At 38.5% G+C, this 19,159-nt stretch overlaps 1 protein-coding gene across 1 annotated transcript; it reads right to left on the reverse strand.

Annotated features, from left to right (window-relative positions):
• Positions 1 to 3,934: 3,934 nt before the first annotated feature.
• Positions 3,935 to 8,221, reverse strand: LOC115426857 (transcription factor Sox-10-like). Its single transcript, XM_030145087.1, has 4 exons — positions 8,109 to 8,221; positions 7,061 to 7,749; positions 6,384 to 6,655; positions 3,935 to 6,183 (listed from the first exon to the last, which is right to left on the reverse strand). Exons 2-4 carry the CDS (start codon positions 7,501 to 7,503, stop codon positions 5,396 to 5,398), a joined length of 1,503 nt encoding a protein of 500 aa, XP_030000947.1. The 5' UTR covers positions 7,504 to 7,749; positions 8,109 to 8,221; the 3' UTR covers positions 3,935 to 5,395.
• Between the last annotated feature and the right edge of the window lie 10,938 nt (positions 8,222 to 19,159).

Raw genomic sequence — 19,159 nt, forward strand, 5'->3', positions numbered from 1 at the left:
TTAAGACCACCACAAAAAATAAAAGGATAGGCTGAAAAATTTTAAGGCTTTCGGCTAATGTGGCTAATGCTAAGGAAGTACCCCACCGGAAGTGGAGGTCATGCGCTAAAAAATAAAGTTATTTTAAAATATAGATATGTACATTAATATAGTTTGCAAAGCAGTTAAATGATTAAATACGGTTCCAGTGTCTGCTCAAGGTTAGGCATGGGCGTTAAATGGTTAAGGTTAGGGTTAGGGTAAGGTTGGGGTTAGTTTTCAGTGGTAAATGGCCCTTGTGTGCACTGTGTGAAGGTTCGTTGCTAAGCTAATGCTAACGCAAAAAGTTGACGGCAACTTTGTGAACTACCAGTGCGAGTAAACAATTGTGTGATTACGGTGTTGAATTGTTCAACTGTCTGACATTCAATATCATTTTTGATGAATATTCGCTACAAGAAGTTCTAAAAGTATTTTATTTTGAGAGGAGGAGAAGAGGAGCTTCCTGTGGAGCTCCACTATCATGGCATCGCCCATTTGTTGAGAGACAGTGAGTGCATATTGCGGCACCGACACCTGGTGCCGTGGCACCTCGGCTGGTGCCGCGAGGTGCCGTGGCACCTCGGCTGGTGCGGCACCACGGTTGATGGCGCGATGTACCGCGGTACCACAGCTCGGTGCCAGGTGCCGTGGCGCCGCGGTACCACGGCTCGGTGCCAACCACTTGCCGTGGCACCGCGGTGCCGCAGCTCGGTGCCAGGTACCCCAGCATGGCACCGCGTACCATGGCTCGGTACCACAGCTCAGCTCGTTGCCAGGTGCCGAGGCACTGCGGTACCACGGCACACATCTTTATCTCCACAAAATGTCCTTCTTGATCTAGTGTTAGTAAAGACACTCCGTCTGAGTTGAGGAGGAGAGGTCTACCTGCAAACAAATGGGCGATGCCATGATAGTGGAGCTCCACAGGAAGCTCCTCTTCTCCTCCTCTCATAATAAAATAACACAAAGTTGCCGTCAACTTTTCGCGTTAGCATTAGCTTAGCAACGAACCTTCACACAGTGCACACAAGGGCCATTTACCACTGAAAACTAACCCCAACCATACCCTAACCCTAACCTTAACCATTTAACGCCCATGCCTAACCTTGAGCAGACACTGGAACCGTATTTAATCATTTAACTGCTTTGCAAACTATATTAATGTAAATATCTATATTTTAAAATAACTTTATTTTTTAGCGCACGACCTCCACTTCCGGTGGGGTACTTCCTTAGCATTAGCCACATTAGCCGAAAGCCTTAAAATTTTTCAGCCTATCCTTTTATTTTTTGTAGTGGTCTTAATTTTAAAGCAAGGCACCTTTCGGGAAAACAGCGCCCCCGTAATTGAAAAGGTGGATGATGTTTTTTTTTTCTTATAGGGGATATTTTTTTGGGCTGCTCTCTTTTTTTTCTCATAGTAGATCATTTTTTTCACCTATTCTTTTTTTTTTTCTTATAGTGAATAATTTTTTGGGCTAGTAGATAATTTTTTTTGCCTGTTCTCTTTTTTTTTCTTTTAGTGGATAATTTTTTTGGCTGGTCTCTTTTTTTTTCTTATAGGGGATTTTTTTTTTTCATCTAGTGGATAATTTTTTTTAGGCTGTTCTCTTTTTTTTTCTTACAGTGGATAATTTTTTTAGGCTGTTCTCTTTTTTTTTTCTTGTAGTAGATAATTTTTTTCATGTAATGGATAATTTTTTTTAGGCTGTTCTCTTTTTTTTTCTTATAGTGGATAATTTTTTTGGGCTGTTCTCTTTTTTTTCTTGTAGTAGATAATTTTTTTTCATCTAGTGGATAATTTTTTTAGGCTGTTCTCTTTTTTTTCTTATAGTAGATAATTTTTTTGGGCTGTTCTCTTTTTTTTCTTGTAGTAGATAATTTTTTTCATCTAGTGGATAATTTTTTTAGGCTGTTCTCTTTTTTTTCTTATAGTGGATAATTTTTTTGGGCTGTTCTCTTTTTTTTTCTTGTAGTAGATAATTTTTTCATCTAGTGGATAATTTTTTTAGGCTGTTCTCTTTTTTTTCTTATAGTATATACTTTTTTTCATCTAGTGGATAATTTTTTGGCCTGTTGCACCTCTGGGCCACCGTATAAATGACATATAAAAAAGGTAAATAATGTACAATCACTGTAGTGGTATCCTAAAGATATTGAGTAGTTAAACAAAAATATCTTATCTTAAAATGAAAATGACACTTCTTCATAAAGTTTGACTTCCTTTAACATATTTCCCTCAAGAACTATGAAGAACATCAACACATGACAAAGTTCATTGTCTTCTTTTAGGTCCCAGAATTTCAAATGTATTCTATGATCCTATGATTTCAGATGAAAATTTTAGCTGGAGTCACTCGTTTAACCTATTTTATTTTTAGGGAATTGTTTAAAACAATGTATTAGTCATTGTCAACTTTTGTTGATTGTCAGTTAAGGATTTGATAAACTGTAGTGACCGCTTTGTTAAATGCATTTTTAATATTATAAAGGGTACAGAAATTCATTAAGTTGTCATTTCTATGTATTTATACAGCCAATGAGTTATATACAGTTTTATGATAGTGTAATGTCTTCTGTATTTTGATATTTTCCCATCCCAACAGTGACTCAGTGCCAGTGATCAAGTAACAGTAAACAAGCCCAAAAATGAGAAAGTAAAGAACAGGCCATGACACTCTACTTTAACTTTACGTTTTTAAACTTTTTATTTTATAACTTTAAAAATAAAAAACAAATGAAGTGTAAAACCTAAAAACTTAACTCACATTCACTATTCATGTGCTTTATTTAAGCTTCAGTTGAAATATAATTCATTCATGAGCATACCAACTTGCTTTCCTTTAACATAACTATTGTTGTTGTTTTACAAAGGCTCAGTTATATTGTGTTATATGTTTATATCTCTGTATATTTGTCCTGTATAACATTTTGAAACGGTTTTAAAATCCTGTGCAGCACTTTGTGATTTAAGTGTCAGATTTGTATGTAACAGGTTTTCTTCATTTACACTTGTGAATATTGATTACAACAAGCCAAACCTAGGAATCTAGTTACCTGCAATTTCAGTAAAATGTCAAATCACTCTAATTTTAATCCTATTTTTGCATCATTTCAATCATCTGTGTAGACATGTTTCTTAATTTAATCAAAGGTAATCAGATCTGACATACAGTAAATTCATAAATTTGTTGTCCATACAGTCATATGGTCTCAGGAAACATTTATTTGTCATTTATTTTAATATGGACGGAGATGCAGTACTTTTTCTTTCTTAAAGTGTGTTTACATTTCTGTATTTTAATGTGTTAATTGTGACCTTACTGATGAGAATATGAGCTTAGATTTGACCGAATGCATTTATTTTCTTTGATATCATCAGCTTTTGTTTTGCAAAATATCACCTCATCTATTGTCACCATGCCACTTAACGGCGATGCAGTGAACTTGACATTTTGTTTCTGGATGCCCACTAAATGGGTTTAAACTGCAGCTGAATGTAAAAGCAGGGTGGGTGCCTCAGGTGGAGAGGACTGTGAAAGGAAAGCCATGTACAAAAGTCCAAGTGTACGCTGGTTTCTGAGCTGAAATTGGCCTTGCCTCTGGCTCTTTACACCCACCCCTTCTCTCTCTTTCTGTCCCTCTCCCTCACTGAATGCTGCTCTTTGTCTTTCCCAGTAACACGCAGTCCCCAGCCGATTAAATGTGGGGAATTAGTAGTCAATTTTAGCCTACCACACACACAAACACACTAAACAGCTTAGGATGGTGAGGCACTGATTGTGTTGTTATTACAGTTCACACGTCAGCAACATGTTTTTAATTTATGTTTTTTCACCCTTCACTTCCTAACTGCTCAGTGTGTTATCTCTGGACATCAGCACCACATAAAATAATCACCTTACACAGGATCTTATAAATAAATTGATTTAATAGATGACAACAATAATATTTCAACATTGCTTTTCTTGTAAGGAAGCAAAATACTCAAGTGAATGTATAGCAAACACTTTACAAAACTATCCAGAATTATACAAAATGGAAGAAGCAAAGGTGTGACACACATTGCATTGTTACCTACATAAAAATAATTAACTACATGGTAAGAGGGTCAGTATAAAATGATAAAGGATGCATCACTTAACGAAGGTGAAGCCTGTGGTAATGACCATTATTCACATTACTGAAGAGGAAGTTGGCGATTTGGACACAGTATAGGAAAAACTGTAAAGGAGAAAACATGCTTTTGGCCTACATGCAGTGCAGAATGGTAGTACATGTGATTCTAATCCGTAAGTAGGACCCAAAGCCGGCCAATTATCTCAAGAGATTTGGTTGAGACTTTGCACTTATGGATTTAACTCAGATATTGGATAAATCAAATGTAAAACAGCAAAGTGTTAAACAAAAATATAATGTTAAGCAAAAAATATAAGACATTTGCTGACTTAAATAGTTTTTTTTACTTGTTTGAGTACCTTCAACATGTTTTGAGCAGGTATCCAGGGTCTTATGTCTATTTTGCTATTGGCACAAAATGAACAGAATTGAGGTAAGTGTCCAAGACTGAGCATGAGCTGAAATACATCTTTAAGAGCTCTCTTTCCCTCTCTTTTTCCTATATTTTCCCCATAAATGCTTAATTGTTCATCTCAGTGAAGTCAGTGTAAGTATAAGGACAGACAAACAGACGCTATCTACAGATAAAGAAGGAAAAATGAGTCGCAACTATTCTCGTCTGGCCACAGAAACAGCCTCAGAGGACATCTTTTCTGAAACCAAACACGCTTTTTCCCAAAGCAGTGGTGCAGACGTTTGAGTGAAATATCAAATCAGTCACAATAAAGTTACACCCTAGGATATCAACAACAACAATAAACTTACTACTCATATAAAATATTACAATGACGTCAAAAAACATCTCCTTTAGTTTGGTTAATAACATCTGATTATGTCAGTTTAAACCAGTCACCTCTGGGTCCAGGAGTCACTCATCAATCCGACATCTCTTTAGTCTGAATGTCGGAATTATCACCCTCTTGTTTTCTTATTTTACATCCCAACTTATACATTTATGATGGCACACTTTTGTTAAGAGTTATTTTGATTGGCTGTTGACCCATGATTCACACTTTATACAGTGTGAGTTTTTTTTAACAATAACTGTGTAAGGCCTTGTGGATGCGTCTTGCAAGATATTGGCTAAAAAAGTAAAAATCTCTAATGTAACATCAATATGGCACGGGCACACACACACGCAAACACACACACACATACACACACACACACACAGTCACATTCACATATTTGCACACACAGACACTCACATCCACTCACACGCTTCCCATATTTCCCTCTGCTCAGCCAGTCTCCCTCAAGGTCTTGTGAGTGTGGTGTAAACAGGCTGCTCCCAGTGTGTGGGGCTGTGAGAGGGGGCCACGCTGGAGGGGTCTCCTATGGTAGTGTACAGAGGCCTCTGTGTAGGGCCCATGTAGGAGAAGGCTGAGTACAGCCCCGGGGCCTGGCTGGAGTGGGCGTAGTATGCCCCGGGGGCCTGGTGCTCTCCGTACTCAAACTGAGCCCTGGAGGCCAGAGAGGGGAAAGCGGAGCCGTAGTGAGGGAGGCTGAGCGGGGTGTAGGTGACATGGGTGCCTGAGGAGGGAGAGGACGAGGCCTCGGCGTAGTGGCTCCCAGACGCAGACTCACTCTTGATCTGGGCCTTGGAAGGGTCAGAAGAAGACGGCGAGGCCTGAGGCTGCTGCTGCTGTTTGGAGAGCCAGGCGGAGTGGCTGCTGGCAGCAGCCAGGGCGTAGGCATAAGAGGAGGCAGAGGATCCGGCTGCAGGGGCCCCGGTTCCACTCTGAGGATGACCGTTTGGTGGAAGGTACTGGTCAAATTCGTTTACATCAAATGGCTCGATGTTGGACATCACCTCATGACTGATCTCCCCAATGTCCATGGTGCCAAAGTCGATGTGGGGTTTAGCACTTGATGAAGAGGGGCCACCAGAGGCCCCCTCAGCTCCCACTCCAAGGGCTCCCCTAGACCCCCCTGATCCTCCAGCCACTCCTGCTCCCCCCTCTCTCTTGGCATCTGACAGTTTCCCAGACTGAAGCTCTGTCTTTGGGGTGGTGGGGGGCGTGGGGGGGCTGTGACCCTGACCTTAAGGCATAAGAGAAGGGGGCAGCATGGTCAAGTGGGCACCAAAGTCACAAGTTTATGTGTTTCAAGTGTTTCTTAACTGTAGGAATTATGATTCAAAAATGCAAACTCAATTTAAGGTTTAATTTTCCCTGCACAAATATTTCTTCAAATACAAAAAGGAACTTGTTTGAGCATTTGGATAAATGTGAGCCACCTACCAGCAGGATGATGGTGATGATGGTGATGGTGGTGCAGGTCACCCAGGGGAGACCCAGCCCCGCCGTTGTGCTCCAGATGCAGGGTCTTGTAGTGTGACTGGGAGTGGCTGGCCTCCCCTTCCCCCTGGCTGTCGGACTCATTAGCAGGCGCTAGTTTGCCGTTCTTGCGTCTCCGAGGCTGGTACTTGTACTCCGGGTAGTCCTTCTTGTGCTGTTTCCTCAGCCTCTCCGCCTCCTCAATGAATGGCCTCTTGTCGTTCTCATTCAGTAACCTAGGGGTGAAAACAAGGGCTGATTTAGTTATAGACTCTCCCACTTAAAGTCAAAATATTTATTATAAAAAGTAGTATATGAAAACAATTCATATCTGCAATAATTCTCGTGCGAAATGATTTAATAAAAATTAATGACTTAAATAAAACCTGGGTTGTAAACATTTGAAGAGCCAATTACAGAGTCAAAGTTTGACATAAAAAATAGGCCATTATGTTTCCGTAACTTAATGGTTGCCATTAAATGTATTTCATCTTAACAGCTTAATTTCAGGTCTAAATTTGGGCCGTTTTTAAACACAGGTCCAGTCTGTGTCTCGTCTTCTCCATACATACAAACTAAACAGGAAATGTGCCACTGTATGGCCACAGTGCTTCATTGTGGGACACCCCCTGGTTACAAACCTCCACAGTTTGCCCAGGGTCTTGCTGAGCTCCGCGTTGTGCAGGTGGGGGTACTGGTCGGCCAGTTTCCTCCTCGCCGCTTGCGCCCACACCATGAAGGCGTTCATAGGCCTTTTGACGTGCGGCTTAGTCTTGTTTCCGTTGTTTACGCGCACCGGCATTGGCACAAGTGTCCAGTCATATCCGTCCAACACCTGACTGACGGCCTCCCTGATGCCGATGGGGAAGCGGTCGTCCTCTTCCTCAGATTTGGCTCTGCCTCTGCCTCCGTCCTCTCCGCTGCCGTCCGCCACGCAGAGCGCCGTCAGCTGCTGGGGCGGCCCGCTCAGGGGGGAGTCCTGGCCGGGCTGCGCTCCAGGTTGAGTCGGCGACAGTGAGTGACCGTCGTCTGATCCACCCGGACTCATCTCCGCCTCGGACAGGCTGTGCTCCTCACCGGACATCTTTAATTATTATTTTTAAAATTTCTTTCAGCAACTAAAAAAAAAAAAAAAACCCGAATGCAAAAAAATGTTTTGGAAAGAGTGCGGGCTTTTCAGAATAGATAATTATTCTGTGAAATGAGTCTGGATGGAGACGGGTTCCCAGTTATTGGTGACTTTTCGTAGGCAAAGCCATAATTGTGCGTAAAAGTGTCCAAATCCTCTCCGACGCTAGTCCCAAATTCTTCTCAGCAAAAGCACCTATACCTAAAGAAAGTTTAGTGAAAGTTATTACAAATGCAAAAATAGTCAAAGTTATAAAAGTGTTTTACGCATTAATCAAAGATCTCCGGCTCAGCTCGTATCAGGCATTGAGAAACTGAAACTGTTAGCTCATCAAATGTGACCAAAAACTCATCTTTGGCCAATCATAATAATAATTCTATTTAGGAGAGAGGCGAGCTTCCAGGACAAATATCTGCCGATAAAACATTTTCATTTCCAAGCTAAATCCAGTGCCAAACCTCTATTAATAAAACAGGAGAATACAATCGGAAAATAAATACTGATATGAAATATTCTTTTTAATCCTACAAATTTTGTTTTTAAAAAATTACATAACTTACCAATTTAGATGTCCAGTGGTTCAACATGGGAGTGTGTGTGGCTGACTGTAGAGCCGATGAATGGCTGCTCTGTGTGGCAACACCGGAGCTTAAAGAGCGCCTTGTGAGGAGCACTGGGAGAAAAAAAAAACTGGAAAACATTCCCAGAGAGACAGCATTCCAACACACAGTCAGCCCCGCCCACGAGCACCACGCCGCGCTCCGATTGGCTCTCTAATTATCCTCCTGCGCTCTGATTGGACGACGGCGACATACTGTTAATGTCCGTCTGTCCATCACTGCAACATTTCCAACTAGAAGAGGTGAGATTTTACATCGGAGTGGCTTAAATGACTCTACAGTGCGCCCATTTAGAGCCTGGAGAAGGCCAGCTTTGTTGGAAGTGTTGACATGTTATATCAAACAAATAAACAATCAGGAGGAGAGTTATTGCAGCGTGTGGTCACGTTCCTCAAAAAATCACCACAGAATTGTGAAGTTCACCACTGAATGAGCAGAATTCAGCCAGAATATAGATGATGTATTTTACATTTTTAACTGATTAAATCATATGTGACCCTAACAAATGTATGCTCCTTATTTTTAAGAAACATAAAAGGCCTACATTATTATTTATGTCATAAAATCACCGTGATGTAAGTTAGCCTGTGTTTTAATCAGTACAAAACAAAAATTAATATACAGCATTTTTAAAATAGTTTATAATTACAACTCAGCTCTGAAAGATAAAGTTTATATTAATTTACTTCGGAAATTACAGGTTTAGTCTGATCAGCCTGACCTGAAAATAACTTTCATGCCTAGTTAGAAATGCAGATACAGAGGGGGGTGTTTGTTACACATGTTAGAAAATAATTTATCAAGAATTCAATCTGATTTCATAACAAGTCGTGTCCTGATTAAACATGACAAATGGACGCAGCAATTGAGACCTGCTCTTTTTAATCAGAAATTAAAAAAAAAAAAAAAAAAAACATCTTTCAGAAAAACAAGCAGTGGAGTCTTAAATACATAAAAAGAGTTTCCTTTTTCTCGAGGCAGAGAAAATCGTGTATTTTAAAACGCCTGGTGGTAAATTTATACATGCTTGGTCATGATTTGTGTAGTTCATGGTCTGGTTTGAAGGAAGAGAATCGACTTTTTGCAGCATTAGATGCGCAACCGGACACACACACACACACACACACACACACACACACACACACACACACACACACACTAAATGAACGCATAACAATAACCCCTGTGTCTCCGATGCCTCTCATGTCGGGGTTGACTCTCAGTTTTCTCCCTCTCTCTCTCCTCTCTCTTTGCTCTCTTTGTCTCCATCTCAGGTGAATTGTAACCATGTGATCAAACGCCCAAGCCTCTATCCATTAACCCTCGTAAATGAAAAAATGAGGAACAAAAAGCAGTTTTGTGCTGCAAACATGGAAAAAATTGATAACAGAGAGCGATGTGTGCGTCTTTCTCCCCTTATGTCCGAGCATAGACACTAGTCGCACACACATAGAAAATACTCAGCAGCAGTCGGGACACATGGATCACTCTACTTCTCTGCTTCGACACTTTTCTAGTCCTAAATACTCTTTGCAGCACCTGGATTTGGGCCTCGGAGGTGCTGATGGTAGAGGGATGTGACTGGGGGATATAGTAAGGGGGTGATGGGATGGTGGGGGGGAAGACACCCACATGCTGCACCCCACCGACCAACCAGCACTGGGATCCCGAGGCCTCCGTGGCTTGTGAAGTGAGTGTTTTTGCGTGAATACTGGAGGGGGAGATTGTTGTACAAGGATGTTTTGTTTTTTTTTTTCTTTCTGCGTTAAAATGTGTGAAGTGTACATGCCGCTGTGCATTTTGCTCATTATGTTTGCGCATCGCCGGAGGAAGCTGCGGTTTTACGGAGAGGGGTTAGTTAGTGCAGTGGGACTTGGATGTGCACGGCCCCCCAGGGAGTCTGTCTGAAAGAGTGGTTTTTACACAGTCTGACTGAGAAGAAACAGGAAAACAAACCCACTAAGGGATTTATTAAGTATGACTGACATTTACAATTAAGGAACAGTTTAATCTGATTTAAAACAACCGATTTACACTTTAGGATTTATAGTTTGTTTAAATAAATAGCTACGAATAAATGTTATTTATCTCCATTGGTAATTTGTTATATTTGAGTAGATGGTTCTGTTCAGAAAGGCCGTATATTAGTAGCAGTAGCCTATCATCAGTTTAAAATATTTTATAGAGCATATTTTGCGTCTTTTTCCTGCAGTGGTCATTAGAGTTGTTATTCCTGTAAAATATCTATGTTAAGTTGTGTGTACATTTCTAGCGGTTGTGTTTTAAAATGCGTTTTATTCAAAAGATTAAACGCAAGAATATAAGAAAGCTCATAATGCTGCAAAATATTGTCCATTAAAATAAATGTACGCAGCCTTGTTCAAAGCTTATAGAACAGATTTTTAGTAAAAAAAAAAAAAAAAACAAACAAACAAACGAAAAACTAAAATGTTAAATATTTCAAACTGAGGGAAGAACAGAAAGAAAAGAGAAAAAGAATCCACTGAACTTTCGGAAGTTTTCTGAAGTAATGTTATGACCCAAAACACAACAATAGAGAATTTTTTAAACAAAAATGTATGCAATAAGGACATATTCTATTTGAACAATCGTTGAGATTATAGAGGTATAACATATGAAAAAAAGACTTTAAAACAATATAAACGTGGGGAAACATATGTAGCCTATTAAAATAGACAGGCGGTAAAACGTCGTGGCCTTTATTTTTGTTTTGTTTTGTTTTTATATGTCTATAAAATATTGTAATGTGATTAATGTCTTTTTACTTTAACGAATTCTGTAAAAAAAAAAAAAAAAAAAAAAAAAAAAAAAAAGAGAGAGAGCTTCTAACTAAAAATAAAACAAAAAAAACAAAAACAAAAACGCAGTGACGCCGTCATTTAATGTATTTGAATCCTAATATGTGCGTAAATCTCATGTATTTGCCCACAGGCCTGTCTGGAAACACATTAAACACGTCTTACAATTTCATTGAACTAAAACGAACTAAAAAGCCTGTTAGATTAAACACCAATCATTTTTTTTTTATCTTTGATTAAAATAATAATAGTATAATAATATGACTTGGCGGCTAATTTAATTTGTATTTTGTTTCTGAAATAAAACATGAAAAGTAGCGTTTATTTTTATTTATTTATTTATTTATTTATTTATTTTGGAGTGCTTTTTTAGAAAATATTCACCTGGTTCATTTTGTTAAAAGTGCGACCCTGTCAATAATAATAATTTGACCCTTTGGCAAAAACGATGAACTTCAAACTGGGGAGGAGAAGGTTCAGAAAATGTGAAAATACATCACATGTTCAGTTCAGTTTGGCTGCAGGGCCTGTGATAATGATGTAAACACATGGTACTGATCTAATAAACAGAAAATCAATAACGACTACCCAGTTATATTATATCATTAATAACTATTGCTTATTTCCTCTGGTATGATTATATGCATCAGTAGGAAACCCCCACTGCTCTGAATGGACAACTGTATTAGTTAACATTAAGAAAGATAAGTCTTAAAGTTAAAGAATTACACATAAACTCCTGATGCTCCACTATGTCAGTGCTTTATTTACCATTTTTACACTATATTCAAGGAAACATGTACGACAGGTCACATACTGTAGAATCCACCTGATACCCACTGGAACATGAATGAGATATATCTGTTTTTATGTTAAAACTTAGAAAAGTGGCACAAAGTTCTGAACATGGTGAAGTAGCTATAGATATGTTCTATACTATGTGAAAGTTTGTTTGGCCTCTGGGCAGTTGTAACTTGTTAGAAAATAGAGCTCACATGGTTGCATCAGTCCCTGTGCTAACCTGCCATGTGACTGCAGTAATGGGCCTCTCCATGGCTGCATAGACCACTGTGTCACAAGAGCCTGTTTCTTGCGGCTCCTGGGAGGGGGAGGGTTGAGGAGCGAGGATGGGAAGACAGGGTCTCATGATCAGCAGGCAGGCAGGTCAAAGATCATGATCAGTACGGAGGTGAAGGAGTCAACGTTCAGGTGCACGATTAGTCATGGACGGCCTTTATTCACATGTAATGTGGGGAAATCGACATAAAGTTTTGCGGCGATGGCTTCTTTCTCTGGAGGATATTTGGCTCTTAATGTAAAATTGGGTGAGCCGAGGGTCAGGTGGTGGACGGACGAAGCAAACAGGAGACAGGAGAAAGGGAGGACGCCCTTTTGCTTTGGCTGTAATACTTGAACAGCTCCCAGGGGAAATTCCTGAAATCTGACGATGGATGGAGAGAAAAAGGCAAAAGAGAAAGAGAGAGAGAGAGGGAGAGAGAAGGAAGGAGGAAAACAGAACGCCAGAGAGAGATGCAGATAGTGTGAGAGAGGGATGCAGATAAGGGAAGCATGCACAGCGGTCAAATATTCACATGCTGGGTCACATTCTGCATTAAACTCATGTATAATTGGTGGAAAGCATTCATCCCCATGTCAATAGGCACATTGGGTCAAGCTGAATGGCGTCACTTGTTCCAAATGATGACAAACCCAACAAAAGGATCTCAAATTATATGTCACAAATGGCAAAGATTGGCGCAGTGACATGTTTTCCTCTAACATCTGACAACTTCTCCATGTTGGGTTCAGAAATCCTTTTTCAAAAGAAGCCTATATCTGATAATACACAGGCTCCACTTTTGCTTTAGGGTTATGTCTGGGTTTTTCAGTTTGCGGTGAACATAATATGTAATTCATTATTGTTTGTGCCTCTTAGGATTCAAGAAAAAAACTGTCAAGGTCAGCTCCTGTTTGGGGATTTCCAGCACTTACACTCGACTATCAATAAAACTAACCTCATGTGACTTAAATACTTTAGCGTTCACACAGTATATCTCATCAAGAAATCACCAAACAGTGGATATTAGAGACTTGGCTGAGCTTTCCAGAGACTCAATAGAACCGTGTACTTTTACTCAATTTAGTTTATTGGTGCTTTACTTAATTATTTCCATTTTGTGTAGCTTTATAACTCAATGCTACAACTTAGTGGCAAATACTGTACTTTTTACCCCTTAGTTACATTACAGATTATGGTTTTTCACCACCTTCTTGTCTAATGAAATCCACATGCCTCAAAATATATTAGAGGTTTTCTTTAAGGGCCAAGACTTAAGTCCTTGTCCTTCTTAATCTAATTCAAAAAAACGTCTTGGATTAACTGTAAAATGCATGGTCACAAAGCTGAACACAGGCCTGCTTTTCTGAGCTCATGACTTTTTATAGAAAGAGACAGTAAAAGTTTGTGATAACCTTAGAGAATATAATGCACTAAATGTTTTTGAAGCCAAATATACATTGAAGCAGCAATAGTATGAATCCAAAACCATCATATATAATAATAGTAAAACACTCACAGAGAAGACCAGTTTACTGCACAGGGACTGATTTTACTTTTCACACTTAAGTACATTTAGTGACAATACACTAAAATTTGACAAACCAGCCTCTTCCCCTCCTTGTGTGTACTGGATGTGCACTATTGACTGGAAACATTATAATTATTTAGAATCTGCGTCTGAGATACGTATCTTTTCCAAATTTGAGATTGATTGGGAAATATATGACAAAAGTGCTCGTTGGCTACTGTTTTCAAGATGAGTAGAGTCTGGTTTTGACCAGCTCTATATGTAAAGTGTCATGAGATAACTTTTGTCATGATTTAGCGCCATGTAAATAAAACTTGATTGATTGATTGACTGATTGAAGTGTTATTATATAAACAGAGGCTTACATGCATCTTTGTAATAGACTAGAATGAACCTGAAAGTGAATATATTGTAATGTGCAGACAGTGTTTTGAAGTAGAGTTGTAGCTCAGAGACAAACACTACTTTTTACCAATACCCATTTTCTTATTAATCGATAGAATTACATATTTTGACCCAATACTGTATCTAAAACTATACCAACTGTCAGTTTTGACTGAAATTTTCTTTATCAGTTACCACATTTTGGTGACGTTTCCCTGGTTTCATTCTGCAGGCTTTTTGATCAATCAGACAGTATCTTGTATGTGACTCTGTAAACGCTGCAAACAAACAAAGCATGTACAGATTTCTTGTATGTGAGAAAGCAGGGAGTGGCTGTAAATCCTGGTGTTTTTTGAATTTGTGCTAAATTTACCCCAATATGGGATGCAGGTGTTTTATCCATCATGTATTCTTTGCAAGTGGTGATGATGCGGTGACAAGCCATCCGTGTGGATGAATAAAAAATGATTCTGCTATCTGACCTCTGTCACTCCTTTTCCCATTTTCACCCAGTGAATTAGTGCAGCTGCACCACACTTAAATGGGTCCCCCTCTTTTTTCTCTGGGAGTGTATGTGACCCACCATGAATCCTCTCTTTGTGCTTCGTCTGCAGAGTTTCCCCCCTCTTAGCTTCTGGCCTTCTTCGACTTTTTTATTTGGGAAAGAGGGCTTCGGTTGCGATGGCGGCAGCATTGGTGAGGTGGTGGCAGTGGTAGCGATGGTGGTGGCGGCAGGGAAGAGGGGGAACTTGTTGGACCACATTCTTGTGCAGCTGTGGAGGCTGGGGTAGGGGGTGGAGGGGTGGAGGGCAGAGCAGGATCATCATTGCATTGCAGGGCATCATGAATGGTCTATTGTTCAGTGGTTTGCTGTGTCCGCATCTCTGTGCCACAACTTCAGCCTGAGTGAGAGAAATGTAGAAAACAACAGTGAACAACAAAGAGATGAATAAAATATTAGACATTATTTGTGGCACTGATGCAAAACAGAGGCCAGAATCGGGCAGAGAAAAACAGAAAGGTCATTAACAGACTCCAGATTTGTGACTCTGACTCAGATTAAAACTCAGAGTGTGATGACGGTGATGATGAAGATGAGGATGATGTTGACATGGACAATGGCTGCTTTCATTTTACAAGTCTATGACGATTTTGCCCCTCAGTCATACATGCCACCACGCCGTTTAGTCATGCATATACTTCGGCTCTTAGACACACTTAAATTTTTCCCCATGGGGCTATGAGGATAAAAAAAAAAACTCCCCGGTTAAAATATTTCCTGTGTTGGTTGTACGAATATGATTTCCCTGATAATGTTTTATTCTATGTCAGGTCTAATTTACAAATTACAGAGATGGAAATGTGCTGTTGTTAACAAATGAACCATTATACCTTTCATTGTCAAATTTCTTTGAAGTTTTTTTTTTTGTCAGATTTTTCCAGTAATTTATGTCTTTACATTATTATTTTCAGTAATACAAATATTTGCATGTGATTAAAAAGTAAACATATAAGGAAAATCAGGAACAGGTAGGCAAGTCAGGCATATTTTCTACAATAAGTCTTCAACTGTGGACTTTGAACAGAAGTGTATATTTCTTCTTATATTTCTTTATCTTTAATATACTGTCCTGTAGATTTGTTTGTTTTTCTTTGATATTTTGGACACTGCAAACCAGTATTTACATGGCTGTGGTTGTTGCACAAACTACTACTAGTACTATTACTACTACTACTTATAATAATAATAATAATAATAATAATAATAATAATAATAATAATAATAATAATAATAATAATAATAATAATAATAATAATAATTTCACTTTTTTATTACTATATTGTCCATAACATTGTTAACACCTTTACTGAAACATTACAGATTCATATTATTAATAAATAAAAATCAACTAATAAATTATCACGTGTTATCATAAATGAAGCTATCAAACCAGATCTACAATAATTCAAATTAGGTCCAGCTTTAATGAATATTACAATTCAATAGTAAATATTATTCTGAAATGGGAAATTTTGTATGTGCACTTGTGGTTCTTTAAATATACACTGTTGCCTATAATGTTGGAATAAAATATTTAACCTCTTCTCATGAAATGATGGTGATAATGGGATTTATTCTTGATCAATAAAGTATAACTGGGACTCAGTATGTGATCATTTTACCTCATCAAAGGTGATTACTGATGTGTGTAAATAGGAATAAAAAAAGGAATGTGTCCGAAAACAAAATGGTTCCAACTTTATGTGTTTCTATTTCCTACAATACTGAGATGAGGCATGAAGACAAATGTGAAGAAAGCTAAAATGACTTGCAAAAATGTTTAGTAAAACTTTTTTATGATGTTTACCAAGAGCTTATTCATATTCACTGATGCTTTGTTTTTAACATTGAGTGTGGTTTCACCTGTCAGCTATTGGAACTCACAATGTTTAAGACAAGTGAATCAAATGGAAAAACCTCAAATATTGTTCCATTATATTTGTCTGATGTTGACTGATTTAAAATCCACAAATAAAGTGACATTTTTAGAACAACAAATGTCATTGTCTTCATTTTTTTTTAAATTAACAAATAAAGTACAATTTTCACCAGAGAAGAAAACCTAGAGCAGAAAGAGTAGTGCCGACTTTCCAATCATGAGCTCTTTCATTACATTTGATTAGTGTGTGTGAACGTAACAGAAAGAGAGCGAAGGCCTGAGGGGTCTGAGGAAAAGATGTCCACATGAAAGAGCCTGTTGTTGACTGCACAGACGGACAGATAAAAGACAGCAAGACAGAAAGATGGATGGAATATTTGTGGCAGAGAGTGAAAAATATGGTGATTTAGAACATTCCCCACATCTGTCAGTTTTATGCCTGTTTGCATAAAAACATGAATGCGTGAACAAATGAGAACACTTATTTTTCTGTTGTACAGTGATGGTTGAGTACAGCAGCAGGTGAATAGGCAGAATATCACAGCCTGCAAAGTGAAATAAGATTTACATGTGTTTGTCCAAAGAGATGAGAGGGAACAGGTGTTTAAGCTGACAAATACTGAGAGTAAAAAAGGCAGCCGGAGTTTATACGCTCACAGACAGGCTGCAGGCATTCACTGATCACAAAATTGAATGAACTGGACTTAATGGATTGGTCAAGTAGGTATCACAATGTAAAATAAGCAAAGCTGGGTAAATGTGCAACAAGCAAGTGAAATTAATATGAACTTGAATGTGCATATGTGAAAATGAATCACCTTTTTGCAAAACACAAACTAAAGCTAAAAACTAAGAAAGATGTAAAACGTATAAACGCCTGCATGTTTTTAATATTTCAAACCAGTGAAACAAACCCAAAAAACAAAACAAAAAAAAACATCAGCCTATCAGTTTTAATTGCATCGTAATCTATATGTGCTGCATTTCATTTTGTGATTGATTTTATTTTTTTTTAACAACTTTATTTGTCATTTTTCCATAACAACATTGACATCATAAAGGTATGTCTTATAAAATTTGTGGACTTGCCCCCCCCCCATCCAGGTGGCATCCTCACATGTACATTCACATTAACACACATGTATCAAATGGGCATGATTGATTTTTAAAAATCTAATCTAATAATGATGAGAGTCAGTTGTAGTAGCTGTGCTCCCGAAATGATTTATATTCATATTTTGTTTGCTCACTGCAGGTGTTTGGAGCTGGAATGTTATGTAGGTCAGTGGAGATGCACAGGTGTAGGTCCATTCCAGGACAGGCATTTTCTTAACGTGATCCAACTTGATGGTTTAAACCTTTCAGTTTCGTATGGTTTCATGACCCAGAATTGATGAACTTTTAATATTCAAGACACATCCAACATCCTGTGAGTATATGGAATAAATTATTTTTATGAGGGATGTTGTGGACATAAGTAGCTAATATTGACAACCCAAGGCCTAATTTGTAGGGATTAGAAGAATCTAAATACAGACTTGATATATGATATTCATCATTATATTTTTATTGGTGTGTAATCACGTGAAAATAATGATGTTGTGTTTCCCTTAAAATAATTTATTTAAATCTGCAGAGAGAACAGTTCCACCATATTGCAGCATCATGCTTATACACTTACTTTGAGACATTTCTCCTATTTGTTCTTGGCAATATCCACCATTAAGGTGCATTACCATCACCTATAATGTCTGCGTTAATATCCCCTTAATTACAAAGCCCAGAACAGAGAAAACAAACACTGGCTCAAATCTAACTGTAGGAGATGGTTGGAGGGAGGGATGAGTTGGTTGCAATATGTAACTTTCCCCACTAGATGTCAATAGCTAAATAGTACACTCTGAACCTTCGACTAAGTGGAAAAACACATACAAAACTTAAATTATATACAGTTTACCCAAAACCTTAGGGAAAATAGTTGTTAAATGTACAATATGTGAAGTGTGTATGCTCATATGCTTATGCTAAGTTTGTTGTTTTGCTAAGTTGAGCTGGGACGCAGTTGTTGACATTGGCTAACTCCATTTTTAAAATAACTGCAGATAATAATATCTACACTGTTGCTGCAAAATGGAGGAACTCCAGCACTTGGAAGTCAGAATAAATGTCACTCTATGGAATTTTGCTGAAAATTGTGACCTGAGTCAACACAGTTATCAGTATGCAACTGCTATTAAGGAGGGAAAAAAAAGTCATCATGGGGATTTAACTGAGCAAAAAGTTCAGATGGCAGCTATGGAAACAGTGAGTAATATGTTTCAGCAACAACTGATGCAGTGAGTAGCCTCTCATTTCCTTGACTGTTGGACTGTGTTTCAAAGGAAAAAGGTCATGTGGTCTGATGAGTTCAGACTGACTCTGTTCCAGAGAGATGGATGAAGTGATTACCAATCATGCCTAGTGCCCACAGTACAAGCCTGTGGGGGCAGTGTTATGATCTGGGGTTGGTTCAGTTGGTCAGGTCTACAATCAGCAGCATTACGTGTTCAGAAATGAGGTTAGCTAAACCATAATATACTGAATGACCAGGTCTGAACATCAGCGGATTTTTTCTTAACTGAGATGATACCAACAGGATTAATCACACTCATTTTGGGAAAGAGTGGTTCAGGGAGCATGAGATATCATTTTCACACATGGATTGAATGCCACACAGTCCAGACCTGAACCCCATTGAGAATCTTTGGGATGGGATGGGG

The sequence above is a fragment of the Sphaeramia orbicularis genome, chromosome 1, assembly GCF_902148855.1.
Source record: "Sphaeramia orbicularis chromosome 1, fSphaOr1.1, whole genome shotgun sequence".
NCBI classification, from domain to species: Eukaryota; Metazoa; Chordata; class Actinopteri; order Kurtiformes; family Apogonidae; genus Sphaeramia; species Sphaeramia orbicularis.

Excerpts from the sequence above, each read along its gene's own strand:
- LOC115426857 (XM_030145087.1), bottom strand. The coding sequence starts at position 7,503 with ATGTCCGGTGAGGAGCACAGCCTGTCCGAGGCGGAGATGAGTCCGGGT. Across the intron at positions 6,656-7,060 it reads ACCCTGGGCAAACTGTGGAG|GTTACTGAATGAGAACGACA; the intron begins GTTTGTAACCAG and ends TTTCACCCCTAG. Across the intron at positions 6,184-6,383 it reads TCATCACCATCATCCTGCTG|GTCAGGGTCACAGCCCCCCC; the intron begins GTAGGTGGCTCA and ends TTATGCCTTAAG.